Raw genomic sequence first — 20,447 nt, 5'->3', positions numbered from 1 at the left:
GTCTCTTGTTTTAATGTCAGTAATTAGCTTTGTGTGTGATATTCTTTATGTACATGTGTTGTTTTTCTCCCCCCCCTATCAGCATGGCATGGACCGGTACATTGATGGTGTGGTGTCAGAGGAGACAAAGGACCTCATGAGAACCCTCATTCCAGATGTTCAAGCCATAGTAAACACTGCTGAGGCCAGGGAACTCATAGCCGGGGCCTGCAACTGTGACAGGTGGGTGGGGCCTGCAACTGTGACAGGTGGGTGGGGCCTGCAATTTTGACAGGTGGGTGGGGCCTGCAACTGTGACAGGTGGGTGGGGCCTGCAACTGTGACAGGATGTTGGGGTCTGCAACTGTGACAGATTAGTGGGGCCTGCAACTTTGGCAGGTGGGTGGGGCCTGCAACTGTGACAGGTGGGTGGGGCCTGCAACTGTAATAGCTGGGTGGGGCCTGCAACTGTAACAAGTGGGTGGGGCCTGCAACTGTAATAGCTGGGTGGGGCCTGCAACTGTGACAGGTGGGTGGGGTCTGCAACTGTGACAGGTGGGTAGGGCCTGCAATTATGACAGGTGGGTGGGGCATGCAACTCTGACAGGTGGGTGGGGCATGCAACTCTGACAGGTGGGGCATTATGGGCTGTGCTTTAAATAAACACCCTTTATTAGAAAAAGCCCATAAGTTTGATACAGGGGAGTACTATCTTATTAGGACAAGCCCTTAAGCTTGGAAATGATGGCTTCCAAATTGGTGGTCTGCTGTAACTACAAATCCTTTGCAGGAATAAGAATGAGTAGAATGAACAAATCAGCTCTAGACAACAGGTATTCAATAATGAACTGCATTGTATTTTGATCTCAATAATCAGTGATATAGAAGGTTGGGTCATATAATTCAGCTCTCAACGAACAATCCTCAATATAAGGCAGGTCAAATTATCAATTTGATGACACCCCCTATTAACTATGCCTAGTTCCATGAAGAGGGAGGTCTATTGCTTTATACCTGTCTGTTGGTTGGTAGGATCGTGTGTCCGTGGACAACCTGGTTTTCATGCCATAAGGAGAGGACCAAATTTAACAAACAGTCCTTTTAATTGGCAAGGTGGTTGCTTGGAAAGGAAGGAAGATGTAGGGAAAGAAAAATATCTTTGTCAAATTTGAAGACTTTTTTTATGGTGTTGCATGGATTCAACAATGTATACAATCAACACACACTTGACCTGTCAATCTATAGCGGGTGATAACAAAACAAAGATAAGTGAAATAAATAAAATATTTAATATGAGCAATGCTCAGGGTTTGTGTGTAAAGTGTTGTCCTAGATTAGCCTTTGCAGTCTGCCAGCTTATCAGAAAAGATACTCAAAGCCTTGACTGTATTTTTGTTTAGGAGAGACTTCATTAAAACTAAAACTACAAAAAACCAGACAGTGTTGTACCTGATTAGCATATGCGTATTGCACAAACTTATCTGGGACGACACATTATGCACATGCATTAATCCCAGTTTTTCCAAAGCAAGGCTCAGATATATGTCAAAATGTTATAAGCTGATTACATGTACAAGTGACAGATGTATGCATCCATTTTTGTTCATCTTTACTTTCAGACTTCTGCCCAACCCAGACAATGAGGAGATGGATGAGACTATACACATGCTGGAGGAGAGAATAAACAGGTATGAGAGAGAATAAACAGGTGTGAGATGGAATAAACAGGTGTGAGAGAGAATAAACAGGTATGATGAGAGAATAAACAGGTGTGAGGAGAGAATAATCAGGTATGAAAGAGAATAAACATGTGTGTGAGAGAATAAACAGGTGTGAGAGAGAATAAACATGTGTGAGGAGAGAATAAACAGGTATGGGGAGAGAATAAACAAGTGTGAGAGAAAATAAACAGGTATGGGAGAGAATAAACAGGTGTGAAGAGAGAATAAATAGGTATGGGAGAGAATAATCAGGTATGAGAGAGAATGAACAGGTATTGAGGAGAATAAAAAGGTATGAGAGAAAATTAACAGATATGAAAGAGAATTCACAGGTATGAGAATAATCAGGTATTAGAAAGAATAGTGGTAGGTGTTTATTTCTATCCAATATGCCATAGAAGGCACATGAGGACAACATAAATTCACAATAAAATTAACAACAAGTAGGCAAAGCAAAATGCCAAAAAAATACTCAGGTATGAAAGAGATTAAATGGGTATGGAAGAGAATAAGCAGGTATGAGATAATTAACAGGTATATTAGGGGATAAACGAGTGTGAGAGAGAATAAACGTGTATAAGAGGGGATAAACAGGTGTGAGAGAGAATAAACATGTATAAGAGGGGATAAACAGGTGTGAGAGAATAAATAGGAATGAGAAATAATAAAACGGGCATCAGAAAGAATAAACAGGCATTAGAGAGAATAAACAGGCATGATACAATAAACAGGTATGAGCCAGAATAAACAGGTAGAAGAGTATGAGAGGGGATAAACGGCTGGGAGAGGGAATAAATGAGAGATAATAAATAGGTATGAGCCCCCAAGTGCAGGACCCTATCAGTATCAATGTAAGTTAGTTCCTATTGGTATTAAAAATGTAATTTCCTTTCAATATAATATCTGTAAGATGCAATTTGTATATTTATGAGTAAGTTCCAATCAGAATGATTAGTTCTTTAAATTGTGTAAGTACCTATTAGTATGAAAAAATAAGTTCCTATTAAGATAAAAATAAGCAAGTTCCAATCAGTAGTCATTAAAAAGGTCCAATTAGTTTCATTATGTGTACATTTCTATCAGTATAATTGCCTGTACTGTTTGTGTGCCTCCAATCTGTATAATTATGTTTAAATTTCTATCAGTATATTTGCCTGTACTGTATGTGCGCTAGAAGTGATGTAAACTGATTTTCCAGACTGGGTAATGAAGAGGCTATGTGGAAGGAGTACCTGGAGGAACTGACTGTGGCAACACAGAATATGGAGAGGTAGGTGTTGTGCTAGTAGGAATGTAGGAGTTTGTCTAGACCAGTCTGAGCCTCGTTCTGGGAAAATGAGTCTTAATGCATGTGAACAAATTGTCATACCAGATTAGCCTGTGCAGTCTGCACAGGCTTCCAGGAAGACACTTTCTGCTTTAATGGTATATTAAAGGAAGACTCTTCTTTTCAAAAATCCAGTTAAGGGCGAAAGGCTAATCTGTGACGATACTTAAAACACATTCATTAAGCCCAGTTTTCCCAGAGTGCCGCTCTTTGTTCTCATTCTTGTTGCAATCCACTTAATCATTTTACACTCATAGATAGGTTTTGTTTGAGGTCATGCATGTCATTGGGTTAGTAGGTCTGTTTGACTGCAAAAAAAAGTATAAGTTTAGTAACCAAACCTCTTCCACCTTTCTCAAGCAATTTAAGTTTTAATGCCAAGACACTTTTTGTGGACAATGCTACACATATTTGGAGTCATCTGTCCTAAAATTTTGCCATTAGCATGAAAGTGGCACACTACACTACTTCCACATTTATTAAAGCAATTGAATTGAAACTTGATGCATTTGTCTCGCGTGATGCAAAAATGGATTTTATACAATATGTGGCCGGCTTAGTCTGGTCAGGAATCTACCCTGTGCGCTAATGGGACCACGAAACTTTGCGTTACTTTACAGCAGGCAGTGTAGCCCCTGACCCAACTGCATGGATAGCGTTTTGTGACAAGTGATTTAATTGGCTGTTTTTTCCCTATCTTTCAGTAAAATCAGTCTTCAAAATGTGTTCATTATTTCTTTGTTGATTTGTTTGCACTTGCCAATGACGTTCTGAAGAAAACGAAGATTATCTAAAGAAGAAACAAATCTCATAAAATTTTGAAAAATGAGTTACTCAAAAATGTAAATGTAATGGCTTAAAACAACCCAGGATATAAATGGTGAAACAAAACAAACTTTCATAGTAAGATGAAGTGTCTTTCATGTGAAAAATTTGTGAACTACAGATACTGTGTTTAAGTGTGTTTTATTGAACACTGTAAAAGTGCTGAACGTGTTGCAAATGTATATATGAGCCTCGCTCTATGAAAAGGGGGTTTAATGCATGTGCGCACTTTCCGCTTTTATATTTTTCGTTTAAAGAAAGTATCTTCTAAGCAAAAAAACAGATTAGGCGGAAAGTGTTGTCCCTTATTAGCCTGTGCAGACTGCAGGGGAAGTTTGTTTGTAGAATTACCAATTATTATTAATGATTAGGGGCTTGAATTGTCCTTTATTAGCTGTCCTTATATTTTTCACATCATGCATGTTAGTCTGAAAGCAGATGAAAAGTTTGCCATTCATACAAATATTACTCAACCAATCAACATTTATTTCTATAAAAATGAATTTGAAAGTTATTAAATACCTACATGTATAATAAAATTTCTTCCTAGGTCTAACATATAATAAAACTTCTTTGTCCAAATTATATGACACTTTTGCTAATGTAACCTGCATGTTTCTTTGGTGTATAAAAATATTTAGTCTTTTAATTCTCATTTAATAAAAAAAATTAACTTAAATCCTTAACTCTTATGGAAACTTACCTTAGTTAATAAAATGCTTAGTTTCCATGTTTGTACAGCAAGTCCTAATGATTTCACGTCATTATGAATATTTATAGCTTATATTGAATCTAATAAACAAGGAAGATAACTCAATATCTTCAAGGGAAATTACTCCATACATGTGTATCTGCAAGGGAGATTACTCAGTATCTTCAAACACTGCTTTTTCTTTAAAAATTAAAAAAAGTTCCACCAACAAAACACTATGTTTTAAGATATCATTTTTTATCACGGATCAGTAGTTGTATATTATTATCTCACATTTATTATGCGGTAAATTGATTTATTTTAGTCAAATTATGTGATTGAACTTAAATAAATAAGAAAAAATCGAATGAGGAATATATATGCGGTGATACGGAGTGTCTGGTCTCTAATATTTTATCAGACATTGCAATTAGAAAGGCTAAAAAAAAATTAGTAAGGGCTCTGGGTGGGGTGGGGGGGCTCTACTTTTTATCCCCGTTGGGTTCCTGTGGTCCCAGACTTCGATCTAATTTTTCCGGATTTTAAATTTGGGACAATTGACACCCCTGATAAATGTACATGTACATGTATAAACTAAGTAAATGATGTTTGTACTTGAACAAGAACCATAATCATTATTTACTAGATTTCAAACTGTATGTTTTATTATGATATGTTATATGTGCTTGTTGTCATAAAAAGAAATATAAAAAAGTCCATAGTATATATTATTATTTGAAAACCAGTTTTCGCACACTGAAATTCGAAAACTGGCAGGCTAAAAAAAAGGGGCCAGTGCAAGGCCTGGTAAAGTTCCAATCATTCACAATCTTGTATGATGTCTTTTGCCAATTTCAGTGTTTTTTTCAGCAGACTACTGTCTGTTTTATAAATGTAGGTTACACAATCATGTTGAATAATATTTGACACACATTCCTGGTATCTAATGACCAGTAGAACAAAACTAAAAAGCATTCTACAAAAACCCTTCTTTGTTTAATGTGATTTATTCAGGAGGGGTTGTATGATTCTGTTAATATAAACCTTGCATATATATTATTGCTCTGTTAATCTGTCAAATTTTGCATGTCGAATCTATTTTGTAAATATTTAAAAAGGACGTGTTTTGGTTAAATTCATAGAGAATGGTGTAATTATCTCTTGATTTGTTAAAAATTGACACAAAACATTTTAATATTTTCTATCTATCTATCTATCTATCTATCTATCTATCTATCTATCTATCTATCTATCTATCTATCTATCTATCTATCTATCTATCTATCTATCTATCTATCTATCTATACTGTCTTACTCCCCTTGCGGGTATTATTGACAGGTAGTTAGTTTTCCAAGTGAAAGCTCCCTATATTGCACAATAAGTAAATTAAAATGTAGAAAAATGATGTTTGGTTGTTTGTTTTTTCTGGACTTGTGGATTTGAGTCATACAAATTTCCAGCTGCAATTCCCGTTGCTACTAACTTCTTTGGTATTAATTGTAATTTATTATGCCCCCCTTCGAAGAAGAGGGGGTATATTGCTTTGCTCATGTCGGTCTGTCGGTAGGTCTGTCAGTCGGTCGGTCCGTCCACCAGGTGGTTATCAGACGATAACTCAAGAACGCTTGGGCCTAGGATCATGAAACTTCATTGGTACATTGATCATGACTCGCAGATGACCCCTTTTGATTTTGAGGTCACTAGGTCAAAGGTCAAGGTCACGGTGACCCGAAATAGTAAAATGGTTTCCGGATGATTACTCAAGAACGCATACGGCTAGGATCATGAAACTTCATGGGTAGATTGATCATGACTTGAGATGACCCCTATTGATTTTGAGGTCACTAGGTCAAAGGTCAAGGTCACGGTGACCCGAAATAGTAAAATGGTTTCTGGATGAAAACTCAAGAACGCATACGCCTAGGATCATGAAACTTCATGGGTAGATTGATCATGACTCGCAGATGACCCCTATTGATTTTGAGGTCACTTGGTCAAAGGTCAAGGTCACGGTGACCCGAAATAGTAAAATGATTTTCGGATAATAATTCAAGAACGCATATGCCTAGGATCATGAAACTTTATAGGTAGATTGATCATGACTCGCAGATGACCCCTATTGATTTTCAGGTCACTAGGTCAAAGGTCAAGGTCGCGGTGACCCGAAATAGTAAAATGATTTTTGGATGAAAACTCAAGAACGCATATGCCTAGGATCATGAAACTTCATAGGTAGATTGATCATGACTCGCAGATGACCCCTATTGATTTTGAGGTCACAAGGTCAAGGTCACGGTGACCCGAAATAGTAAAATGATTTTCGGATGATAACTCGAGAACGCTTTTGCATAGGATCATGACACTTCATAGGTACATTGATCGTGACTTGCAGATGACCCCTATTGATTTTCAGGTCACTAGGTCAAGGTCACAGTGACAAAAGTCGTATTCACACAATGGCTGCCAGTACAACGGACAACCCATATGGGGGGCATGCATGTTTTACAAATAGCCCTTGTTTATTTGTGTTCAGTGCTTACAAACCACCTTTACTTAAGGGTTAGCTTTAATGTTGAAGTCCAAGGCTGATTCCATTTTAAGAATGGGGATTTTTTCTATACTATATATTATACTTTAAACTATATATATAGTATACATAGCTTCTGAAAAAACATGCTCTCCAAAAACTCCAGAAAATTCCATTGGATATTCAGTCCAACAACCTTTCAAAACATGCCAGTCTGGAATTGAGTTTGCTCGACCAATGAAATCTTATGTTTATATAAAAGTTTATACAATTGCATTAAAACCAAACTGTGATCACAAATTTAACTTTAGAAACATAATGAAAAACCAAATCTGATTCATATTAAATATTCACTGTACACATATGCGTATAAATTATGTTGTTGTTGTAATAATACATTTCAATTCTACTGGTCGTGTACGTAATTCCGGCCACTTTTGGGACTATTTTAACAAAATCTTTTGTTTTAGGCAACTGGTTGAAACTAAACTTCACATATATAATCCTGGGTTCAAAACTCATCTAGCATGAAAATTTCAATAGAATTAGAACAGTGTATGTTACTTTTATGAACAGAAATTAATGACATATAAACTATCAATTTTCATAGGGCAATTGTACCTAAAAAATCGGCCACCTTTTAGTTTAATCTGCAGGTAAAATTACAAAGCAATATCTTTAGACAAATGTCCTCATTTTAGGAGTATTAATATAGGTTTACACAAACAAGTTTTTTTCACTTGAAACTTAAAATATATGCTACATTATATACCAGTTACTCCCCCTACCTATCTTAATAAATATAGTAAACAAGCACTGTCAATTGGCAACTGCAAATTCCTAAAAACTATTTGTTTTAATATGTTTTATCAAAAAAAATTAATATAGCTAAGAAATTAAACACATTTTGTATAAAACGTTGAGTTCATTGTCGATTTTTAGTAAATGCTTGTATTTAATTTTACAACAAATAACCTATTATTATTCTAATCAAGGGAGGTAATTCATATATTAAAAAAGTATATATTAGGTCCTAATTTTTATGTTTTGATATATGTTTTTATACAATTAATTGAAAATACCTTAGTTAAAGTTTATTAGATAAAAAATAATAACAATTTTAACAAATATATTTGTTTCTTATATAAATATAAGTAATTCTAATATTGATGATGTCACTTTTCCCACATGACAAAAACATCGTCCAACAATTGTGACATTTTGATATAAAAGTTTACAGTGATATGCTTCTTTAATTTGCAAAATATTGAGAAAAGGGTTGGTTTTCAAGTTGATTTTAATAAAAATCAGCAAAATGTGTATGCTAAGATCATGAAAATGATTTAACACTGGTGGCCGATTTTTTACGTACAGGCCGGAATTACGTACACAACCAGTATAGCTTAAGTTTAAAAGTTATCAAAGTTAGTGTTAACACACTCCATTAGAGCTTCGTGCAGCCTGTTTTGAACAAGGCAAGAAATAAAAGTGATTTCAATGTAGGAAAATGTCACAGGTGAAACATGCTGATGAGGCCATATTGTGTAAACTTTGAGATTTACAAAGAACATGTATATCAAGAAGTGTTAAACAATGCACAAATATGGCATACATGTTCCTTGTTTTGATGTTAGTTTGTTTCATTTAGTTTCATATAAAAAAAATCTCTTCTAGGTTTGTCATTCAGACCAATGCTTTGTAAATGAAAATTGAACCAACACAAAATGTGTTGTATTGTCCATTTACCAGATGATTTTCTAGAAACATAGAAGTTCCTACCTGTGTTTCATGACAGTTACACCTGATCCCATGTCTTACTCAGTCCCAATCAAAGGTTGACATGCTGGACATGTAGTGAACCTCCTATATAGTCAGCACTATCAGCTTTCAGTGGTGAAATATTCAATATGACATCTGTTGGCTTCAAGCTTGTAGGAGCCCTATACCATTTAAAGAAATAATTAAAATCACTGGACTTTGCTTATATTGTCACTCTAATAATTGTTGCACTTATTATGTTTTTAGCTTCACTAAAGTCAGCACTTTTAGAGGTCCGGTTTAAATGTTAAACATAATAGTTAATCCAACTCAGTTTGGTGCAATGCTTGTTTTAAATATGTATAAAATCCACTGAACAATCTTTTCAAATCTACCAGTCCATTTAAAGCAATTCAAGCAGTTCAGTTATGTTATTGATTAGGAAATATAAGTAGAAGTTTCTTTTCTTTTTTAAGTTTTAAAACAAGTTTAACTATAATATGTACATTTTATCCACTTCCATGTGACTTTTACACCGCTGTATCAATAATAAATTGATAGTTGCAGTTAATCTACAAGGAATTATAACCCAAGGTATGTAGTTACCTACACAAACAAGATAATCAATAAACATAAGGCTTGAATGTGCCTGTACAAACAATTATTGGAAATATTAGCCATTCAATTGATGAACATGTGTACTGCATTTGTGTTTCTGAACTTCAAAAGCATTTTAAGCGACTAATCCAAAGGTAAGGACAAGTTTGAGGGTTGAGTGTTTACATTGCAATTGTTAGCTCATCTATTTTTTGAAAAAAAATTATGAGCTATTGTCATCACCTTGGCGTCGGCGTCGGCGTCGGCGTCGGCGTTGGCGTCGGCGTCCGGTTAAGTTTTGCGTTTAGGTCCACTTTTCTCAGAAAGTATCAATGCTATTGCATTCAAACTTGGTACACTTACTTACTATCATGAGGGGACTAGGCAGGCAAAGTTAGATAACTCTGGCGTGCATTTTGACAGAATTATGTGCCCTTTTTATACTTAAAAAATTGAAAATTTTGGTTAAGTTTTGCGTTTAGTTCCACTTTTCTCAGTAAGTATCAATGCTATTGCATTCAAACTTGGTACACTTACTTACTATCATGAGGGGACTGGGCAGGCAAAGTTAGATAACTCTGGCATGCATTTTGACAGAATTATGTGCCCTTTTTATACTTAGAAAATTGACAATTTTGGTTAAGTTTTGTGTTTAGGTCCATTTTATTCCTTAAGCATCAAAGCTATTGCTTTCATACTTGCAACACTTACTAACTATCATAAGGGGACTGTGCAGGCAAAGTAATGTAACTCTGACTGGCATTTTGACAGAATTATGTGCCCTTTTTATACTTAGAAAATTGAAAATTTGATTAAGTTTTGTGTTTAGGTCCACTTTATTCCTACAGTATCAAAGCTATTGCTTTCATACTTGCAAGATTTATGAACTATCATAAGGGGACGGTGCAGGCAAAGTTATGTAACTCTGACTGGCATTTGGACGGAATTATGGGCCCTTTATACTTAGAAAATTGAAAATTTGGTTAAGATTTATGTTTTGGTCACTTTACCCCTAAAGTATCATAGATATTGCTTTCATACTTGGAACACTCACAAACTATCATAAGGGTACAGTAAAAGGACAAGTTGCATAACTCTGGTTGTCATTGTTACGGAATTATGGCCCTTTTTTGACTTAGTAACTTTTAATATATGGTTAAATTTTGTGTTTCGATCCACTCGAAGTATCAAGGCTATTGCTTTCAAGCTTCAAATACTTACATGCTATCATGAGGTTACTGTACCTGGCAACTTGAATTTTACTTTGACCTTTGAATGACCTTGACTCTCAAGGTCAAATTATTAAATTTTGCTAAAATTGCCATAACTTCTTTATTTATGATTAGATTTGATTGATACTTTGATGAAACTACTCTTACCTGACATACCACAATAGACTTCACCCAAACCATCCCCCGTGCCCTCCCCCCCCCTCCCCCCCCTCCCCCCCCCCTATTTTTTTTTTTTTTTTTTTTTTTTTATAAGATCATCTCACAAATGACCACCACACCCTCACACTATACCCCCACCCCACCCCCCCCACCCCACCCCCCCCCCCCCAAATTTTTTTTTTGATTTTTTTTTTTTTTTTTTTTTTTTTTTTAAGATCATCTCACAAATTATCACCACACCCTCACACTATACCCCCCCCCCCCCCGATTTTTTTATTATTTTTTTTTTTTTTCGCTTTTTTGGAAGATAATGTAATAAATGTCCACAACCCCACACTATACACCCCTCTTCACTCCACTCCTCCCTCCTTTGTGATTGAAAATGAGAGTCCCTTCACCTTTAAAAAGAAAATAGATGAGCGGTCTGCACCCGCAAGGCGGTGCTCTTGTTTTTATTTTGAAATCACTGCTCACAATGTTGTAATAAGATCTTGAGTAGATTACAGATTAGTGAATGGTAGGTAAACCCAATTTTATGTGACAAAAGCTCTAAGATTACTGAATGTTAAATTGTACAAATTTAAAAAAGTCAAATAGATTCACTTAAGTTTTTCTAACTACATGAACATTTATTTGTTGTTTTTGTTTTCAGATAGAAAAAAAAACAATCAACATTTTGATTATCTCTGTATAATAGAAGTAATCTAGTCCATCTTACTGCATGTATAACTATGTGTAGGATTTTTCACTTTAAAATCACAAAAGTAAAATTTATTAAGCTTATTATTTTTAATTAGCTTTAATTAAAATGCTTATATAAATATGTAAAATTTTGATTAGAAAGCCGAATTTCTGCCAAATTAATGTCAGTACTCATCGCTAAAGTGCTGTAAACGTAATTGAAAATTTCATTATGAAGAGCTTTGCATACTACCTGTCCATTCTACTTAAATTATTTTTTTCTCAGAGTAATGGCACTGAAATGAGCAGATTGTACATGTCAGTATGATGTTCAAGTTCTTGTCCTTCCTATATGTCTCTAGTCTATGATGACTGGCCATGAGTTTGAAAATGGTTACGTTTGCTTGAAAAACAATCTTGTTAACACTCTAGAGGCCACATTTATCGTCAAATCTTCATGAAACTTGGTCAGAAGATTCATCCCAATAATATCTTGGACGAGTACAAAAATGATGCCCGTTGGTTAAAAAACATAGCCGCCAGGGGGCGGGGCATTTTTCCATTTATGGCTATAGTAAAACCTTGTTAACACTCTAGAGGCCACATTTATTTTCCAATCTTCATGAAACTTGGTCAGAAGATTTGTCCCAATGATATCTTGGATGAGTTCGAAAATGGTTTTGGTTTCTTTAAAAACATGGCCACCAGGGGGCGGGGCATTTTTCCATGTAAGGCTATATATGGCTTTAGTAAAACCTTGTTAACACTCTAGAGGCCACATTTATAGTCTGATCTTCATGAAACTCGGTCAGAAGATTCATCCCAATAATATCTTGGACGAGTTCAAAAATTATGGCGGTTGGTTGAAAAACATGGCCACCACAGGGGCGGGGCATTTTTCCTTATATGGCTATAGTAAAACCTTGTTAACACTCTAGAGGTCACATTTATTTTCCGATTTTCATGAAACTTGGTCAGAAGATTTGTCTCATTGATATCTTGGATGAGTTCCAAAATGGTTACGTTTGCTTGAAAAACATAGCTGCCAAGGGGCGGGGCATTTTTCCTTATATGGCTATAGTAAAATCTTGTTAACACTCTAGAGGCCACATTTATCGTCTGAAACTTGGTCAGAAGATTTATCCTAATAATATCTTGGACGAGTTCGAAAATGATGCCGGTTGGTTGCAAAACATTTTTCCTTTTATGGCTATAGTAAAACCTTGTTAACACAAACTTTAAGCTCTCAACAAATATATTATAGGGATCTAGCTAAAGGGAATTAGCATGGGGGCTTTCCTTCCTTTTATATGCCCAACTGTTTTAAAATATGTTGCCCCCCTTTAATGTTTATTCCCCACCTTTGAATATGTGTGTCTCTTTTGTGTCCCTCTTTCATTTGTCAAAGTCTTGGTTTGTACAGATCCACCCATAGTGTTTGATTGCCTATTGAGGAATTTATTGAGTAAAATACAGTAGGACTTGGTATTATCATAAAATTATTTTTAATAAAGAACATTCCTCAGGGATTATATTTTGAATTAATACTCAAATATAGTACTTACGTGGAAACAGCACCTTTAGGTTACTTACAATCTACAAAGTAAACCTTTTTTATTATGTCCCAGGTAGGCTGGCATATAGCAGTGGAACTGTTTGTCTGTCGGTCCATCCAGCATTCCAATTTCCGGATTTTTTTCAGAAACACTTTTAGATATTGCTACATGTATGATATTTGGTGTGTGAGTCTACCTACATGACTTACAGATGAACAGAAGTGTGAAGTTCGTTTCAGTCAATTTATTTTTTGAGAAGTAATGGGCCTTGGACTTTAAAACATTTCAGTTTTACGAAGATTTTTTTTTGTGACCGGTCTTTGTCCGTCGTATGTCTGTCCGTTAACATTTGCTCGTAAACACTCTAGAGGCCACATTTCTTGTCCCATCTTCATGAAACTTGGTCAGAAGCTTTGTCCCAATGAAGTCTCGGCCGAGATCGAAACTGGGTTGTGCCGGTCAAAAAATAGGTCACTAGGTCAAAAAAAAGAAAAACCTTGTAAACACTGTAGAAGTCACATTTCATGCCCAAACCATGTTACTTTGTCAAAATGTTTGTCTTAATGATATCTTGGTTGAGTTCAAAAGTGGTTTCGATCTGTTGAAAAACATGGCCGCCAGTGGGCGGGGCAGTTTTCCTTATTTGGCTATAGAGAAACCTTGTAAACACTCTAGAGGTCACAATTTTTGCCCAATATCATGAAAGTTGGTCAAAACATTGGTTCAATTGATGTCTTGGACGAGTTCGAAAATGGTCGAGATCGGTGAAAAAACATGGCCGCCAGTAGGCGGGGCATTTTTCTCTATATGTATATAGTGGCAGTTTTCCCTATTTGGCTATAGAGAAACCTTGTAAACACTCTAGAAGTCACAATTTTTGCCCAATCATCATGAAAGTTGGTCGAAACATTGGTTTTATTGATATCTCGGACAAGTTTGAAAATGGTCTGAATCGGTGAAAAAACATGGCCGCCAGTGGGCGGGGCATTTTTCTCTCTATATATATATAACGTGAAAACATGTGAACACAGTAGAAGTCACATTTTTGGCCCAATTTTCATGAAATTTGCTCAGAACATTTGTTTCCTTGATACGAGAGTTGAGTTTAAAAATGGTTCCGGTCCTTTGAATAACATGGCTGCTGGGAGGGGGGCAGTTTTCTCATTATGCCCCCCCCCCCCCCCCTTTCGAAGAAGAGGGGGTATATAGTTTTGCTCATGTCGGTCCGTCCGTCCACCAGATGGTTTCCGGATGATAACTCAAGAGCGCTTATGCCAAGGATCATGAAACTTCATAGGTACATTGATCATGACTCGCAGATGACCCCTATTGATTTTCAGGTCACTAGGTCAAAGGTCAAGGTCACGATGACCCGAAATAGTAAAATGGTTTCCGGATGATAACTCAAGAACGCTTATGCCTAGGATCATGAAACTTCATAGATACATTGATCATGACCAGTGATTTTTTTTGCTCAAATTTACAGCCGAATTTCGGCTGCTTCCCAATCGCAAAATTACACGTTTTTTCCCAAAATTCTGACCAAAATTTCCCAAAAAAAGCCCAACTTCCAAAAAAAAAAAAAAAAAAAAAATTTTTTTTTTTTTTTTTTTTTTTTTTTAGAAAGAAGTCTCATATAACTTAATTATGATTTCTTAAATCTAGGTCTCAACTTTATTTTTTAAACATCTTACAAAATATATAACTTGAATTTAGTCATTTTTGTCCATAAATCATTCCCAAACTTGCCACTTTTATTGTTTAAAAAAAAAACAATTTGACCAGACTCCTTTTCTAGAAAACTCCCTGAATATGCACTTAAAAACAATATCACTTCTGTTACTTATAATCCTATTTATAATGCTTAATTTTTCCCAATTTCATGGTTTATCGTGCTATTTTTCCCAATTTCACGGTTTATCGCACTTATTTTCCCAATTCAAAAGGCACAGGCTGTAACAAATTAAAGAAAAAAAAATCACTGATGACTCGCAGATGACCCCTATTGATTTTCAGGTCACTAGGTCAAAGGTCAAGGTCACGGTGACCCAAAGCAGTAAAATGGTTTCCAGATGATAACTCAAGAACGCTTATGCCGAGGATCATGAAACTTCATAGATACATTGATCATGACTCGCAGATAACCCTTATTGATTTTCAGGTCACTAGGTCAAAGGTCAAGGTCACGATGACCCGAAATAGTAAAATGGTTTCCGGATGATAACTCAAGAACGCTTATGCCTAGGATCATAAAACTTCATAGATACATTGATCATGACTCGCAGATGACCCCTATTGATTTTCAGGTCACTAGGTCAAAGGTCAAGGTCACGGTGACCCAAAGCAGTAAAATGGTTTCCGGATGATAACTCAAGAACGCTTATGCCTAGGATCATGAAACTTCATAGATACATTGATCATGACTCGCAGATAACCCTTATTGATTTTCAAGAACGCTTATGCCTAGGATCATGAAACTTCATAGATACATTGATCATGACTCGCAGATAACCCTTATTGATTTTCAGGTCACCAGGTCAAAGGTCAAGGTCACGATGACCCGAAATAGTAAAATGGTTTCCGGATGATAACTCAAGAACGCTTATGCCTAGGATCATAAAACTTCATAGATACATTGATCATGACTCGCAGATGACCCCTATTGATTTTCAGGTCACTAGGTCAAAGGTCAAGGTCACGGTGACCCAAAGCAGTAAAATGGTTTCCGGATGATAACTCAAGAACGCTTTTGCCTAGGATCATGAAACTTCATAGATACATTGATCATGACTCGCAGATAACCCTTATTGATTTTCAGGTCACTAGGTCAAAGGTCAAGGTCAAGATGACCCGAAATAGTAAATTGGTTTCCGGATGATAACTCAAGAACGCTTATGGTTTCCGGATGATAACTCAAGAACGCTTATGCCTAGGATCATGAAACTTCACATGTACATTAATCATGACTCGCAGATGACCCCTAGTGAGTTTCAGGTCACTAGGTCAAAGGTCAAGGTCACGGTGACCCGAAATAGTAAAATGGTTTCCAGATGATAACTCAAGAATGCTTATGCCTAGGATAATGAAACTTCATAGGTACATTGATCATGACTCGAAGATGACCCCTATTGATTTTCAGGTCACTAGGTCAAGGTCACGGTGACCTGAAATAGTAAAATAGTTTCTGGATGATAACTCAAGAACGCTTATGCCTAGGATCAATAAACTTCATAGGTACAATGATCATGACTCGCAGATGACCCCTATTGATTTTCAGGTCACCAGGTCATAGGTCAAGGTCACGGTGACCTGAAATAGAAAAATGGTTTCTGGATGATAACTCAAGAACGCTTATGCCTAGGTTCATGAAACTTCATAGGTATATTGATCATGACTCGCAGATGACCCCTATTGATTATCAGGTCACTAGGTTAAGGTCACAGTGCCAAAAAACGTATTCACACAATGGCTGTCAAGGTCACGGTGACTCAACTTAGAAATATGGTTTCCTGATGATAACTCAAGAATGCTTACGCCTAGGATCATGAAACTTCATCATGACTCGCAGATGAAATAATTATGAAACTTGACCAGGATGTTTGTCTGGACAATATCTAGGTCAAGTTTGACATTTGGTAAAGATTGAATGAACCGACTCCTCTCAGGTGAGCGAACTAGGGCCATCTTGGCCCTCTTGTTAAGAAACACTTTCAGATAATAATCTAAATTTTGGTATGTGAGTCTATCGACATGACTTACAGATGAAGTGTGAGTTTTGTTCTGTTCCATTGATTTTTGGCATAGTTATAGACTTTGGACTTAGAAATGTTCTCTATATGACACTTTCCGGAGGTCCCTTATGCAACTCTTTCAGATATTGAGCTGATGAGTTTTGTTCTGGTACATTGATATTTGGCAAAGTTATGGGCCTTTGACTTAACAATTTTCTCTAAAACAAATGCTGTTCAGCTTCAAAGTGCAGTGTTTCACAAATGCAGGTCTTGTTGTACATGAAAGAAGTCACTCTTTCCTTTTCAGGCCCCACATGCATTTGTTAAGTTTGGCTAAGTTCTTATATCCATTTATGATAAATATTTTGCTTGAATTAAAGAAATAAAGATTAATAGAATTGCTGGAAATTTGTATAATCAGATAAATTGTTACAAACATTTACTTTTGTAAAACAAAATAGCATCTTAACTTAAATTGCGCCCCCTGGGTGCAAAAAGGCACCAATAGGGCGATTTGTTGTATGATGTTTAACAAGAGAGGTTCCTGGTCTGTTCCAGAAAGGCAGAATGTCCTGTGATTCAGTCTTCAGACCTCAGCTCCACGCAGCGTCAACTGGCCGACGCCTACCTGCCTTCATTGACAGACCTGAGGCAGGTGGCTCAACAGGCAGAGATGGCCAGAAAACAAAACTTTAACAATGTAGGTCCATGGGGATTTTCAACCCTTATATATAGATGGGTATGGAAACCTGATATGTAGATGGGCATGGAAACCTGATATGTAGATGGGTATGGAGACCTGATATGTAGATGGGTAGGGAAACCTGATATGCAGATGGGTATGGAAACCTGGTATTTAGATGGGTGTGAACACCTGATATGTAGGGTAGGGAAACCCAATATGTAGATGGGTAGGGAAACCTGATATCTAGATGGGTTTGGAAACCTGGTATTTAGATGGGTATGGAAACCTTATATGTGGATGGGTATGGAAACCTGGTATTTAGATGGGTATGGAAACCTGATGTGTAGGTGGTTATGGAAACCTTATATGTGCCATGGATGGGTATGGAAACCAGATATGTAGATGGGTTAGGAAACCTTATATGTAGACGGGTATTGAAACCAGATGTGTAGATGGGTATGGAAACCAGATATGTAGATGGGTATGGAAACCTGATGTGTAGATGGGTAGGGAAACCTGATATGTAGATGGGTATGGAAACCTTATATTTAGATGGATTTGGAAACCAGATATGTAGATGGGTATGGAAACCTGATGTGTAGATGGGTAGGGAAACCTGATATGCAGATGGGTATGGAAACCTGATGTGTAGATGGGTATTGAAACCTTATATGAAGATGTGTATGGAAACCTGAAATGTAGATGGGTGTGGAAACCTGATATGTAGATTGGTATGGAAACCAGATATGTAGATGGGTATGGAAACCAGATATGTAGATGGGTAGGGAAACCTGATATGTAGATGGGTAAAGAAACCTGATATGTAGATGGGTAAGGAAACCTGATATGTAGATGAGTGTGGAAACCTTATATGTAGATGGGCATGGAAAACCGATATGTAGATGGGTATGGAAACCTGCTATGTAGATGGGTAGGGAAACCTGATATGTAGATGGGTGTGGAAACCTTATATGTAGATAGGTGTGGAAACCTGATATGTAGATGGGTATGGGAACCTGATGTGTAGATGTGTATTGAAACCTTATATGAAGATGCGTATAGAAAACTGAAATGTAGATGGGTGTGGAAACCTGATATGTAGATGGGTATTGAAACCTGAAATGTAGATGGGTAGGGAAACCTGATATGTAGATGTGTATGGAAACCTGATATTTAGATGGGTATAGAAACCTTATATGTAGATGGGTATGGAAACGTGATATGTAGATGGGTATGAAACCTGATATGTGTATGGGTATGGAAACTTGATATGTAGATGTGTATGAAACCTGATATGTATATGGGAATGGAAACTTGATATGTAGATGTGTATGAAACCTGAAATGTAGAAGGGTAGAAAACCTTATATTTAGATGGGCATGGAAACTTGATATGTAGATTGGTACATGATCTGTAATTGGCATACACATTTCAGTCCTATTCAGATAACTACACCCACATTTTAGAACAATGGCTCCATCCTAACTGAAGTAACTGAATGCAAACTTGTTATAAATTTTTAGAAACAGTGACTTCACTTGGACCCAGTTTGCTCCAACTGTTATGTTAAGCCTAAATTTAAGAAAAAAAAATGCAAAATAATGAAAATTAAATTAGTTTCAAAGCTTGCCGTCCTTGAAATTGGATCATTAAAATCTCTTGATGTGAGTCTGAAGTTTAGTCAATGATTCAGCCTGCTGGCACAGAGCTGCCAATATCTTCACTTCCTTTAATAAGTCCTACGCAATGTCCACTTTCTGTAAAGGAGATTGAATACATACCTGTCACTTGATATAGCGAAGATTATGCATTGAATGCTCTGCAAAAATGTGACTTAATGCATGTGCGTCAAGTTTCGTACTTGTTAGACAGGCTAATCAGGGATGATACGTTCTGCTATATAGAATTTTCAATTAAGTGAGTCTCTTCTTAATGAAAATCCAGTCTTAGCGAAAAGTCTTTGATTAGCCTATTCAGACTGCACAGGCAGCACTGTGACAACACTTTACTCACATGCATAAAGCACTGTGACAACACTTTACTCACATGCATAAAGCACAGTGACAACACTTTACTCACATGCATAAAGCACAGTGACAACACTTTACTCACATGCATAAAGCACAGTGACAACACTTTACTCACATGCATAAAGCACAGTGACAACATTTTACTCACATGCATAAAGCACTGTGACAACACTTTACTCACATGCATAAAGCACTGTGACAACACTTTACTCACATGCATAAAGCACTGTGACAACACTTTACTCACATGCATAAAGCACTGTGACAACACTTTACTCACATGCATAAAGCACAGTGACAACACTTTACTCACATGCATAAAGCACAGTGACAACACTTTACTCACATGCATAAAGCACAGTGACAACACTTTACTCACATGCATAAAGCACAGTGACAACACTTTACTCACATGCATAAAGCACAGTGACAACACTTTACTCACATGCATAAAGCACTGTGACAACACTTTACTCACATGCATAAAGCACAGTGACAACACTTTACTCACATGCATAAAGCACTGTGACAACACTTTACTCACATGCATAAAGCACTGTGACAACACTTCACTCACATGCATAAAGCACAGTGACAACACTTTACTCACATGCATAAAGCACAGTGACAACACTTTACTCACATGCATAAAGCACTGTGACGACACTTTACTCACATGCATAAAGCACTGTGACAACACTTCACTCACATGCATAAAGCACTGTGACGACACTTTACTCACATGCATAAAGCACTGTGACGACACTTTACTCACATGCATAAAGCACTGTGACAACACTTTACTCACATGCATAAAGCACTGTGACGACACTTTACTCACATGCATAAAGCACTGTGACAACACTTCACTCACATGCATAAAGCACTGTGACGACACTTTACTCACATGCATAAAGCACTGTGACGACACTTTACTCACATGCATA

The 20,447-nt window shown here is 36.6% G+C and overlaps 2 protein-coding genes across 3 annotated transcripts in view; one reads left to right on the top strand and one right to left on the bottom strand.

The window, feature by feature from the left end:
- The window catches only part of LOC127837950 (multivesicular body subunit 12B-like), a 29,867-nt gene extending 20,461 nt beyond the window's left edge, over positions 1 to 9,406 (bottom strand). For both annotated transcript variants that reach the window (XR_008029567.1, XM_052365414.1), the window contains exon 1: positions 8,851 to 9,406. Coding sequence is in view for 1 of the 2 variants with exons in the window: in XM_052365414.1 (XP_052221374.1) it covers positions 8,851 to 8,882 (32 nt within the window). In the remaining variant the exon portion in view is untranslated. The remainder of the gene's footprint in view (positions 1 to 8,850) is intronic.
- LOC127837949 (uncharacterized) overlaps positions 1 to 20,447 on the top strand; it is a 28,768-nt gene that overhangs the window by 6,089 nt on the left and 2,232 nt on the right. The window contains exons 4-7 of the mRNA XM_052365413.1: positions 83 to 222; positions 1,599 to 1,667; positions 2,899 to 2,970; positions 17,344 to 17,485. Coding sequence (XP_052221373.1) covers positions 83 to 222; positions 1,599 to 1,667; positions 2,899 to 2,970; positions 17,344 to 17,485 — 423 coding nt within the window. The remainder of the gene's footprint in view (positions 1 to 82; positions 223 to 1,598; positions 1,668 to 2,898; positions 2,971 to 17,343; positions 17,486 to 20,447) is intronic.

Source organism: Dreissena polymorpha, chromosome 7, assembly GCF_020536995.1.
Source record: "Dreissena polymorpha isolate Duluth1 chromosome 7, UMN_Dpol_1.0, whole genome shotgun sequence".
Lineage (NCBI taxonomy): Eukaryota > Metazoa > Mollusca > Bivalvia > Myida > Dreissenidae > Dreissena > Dreissena polymorpha.
Note: the sequence above shows the minus strand (reverse complement) of the source record. Positions and strands in the feature narration are given on the sequence as shown.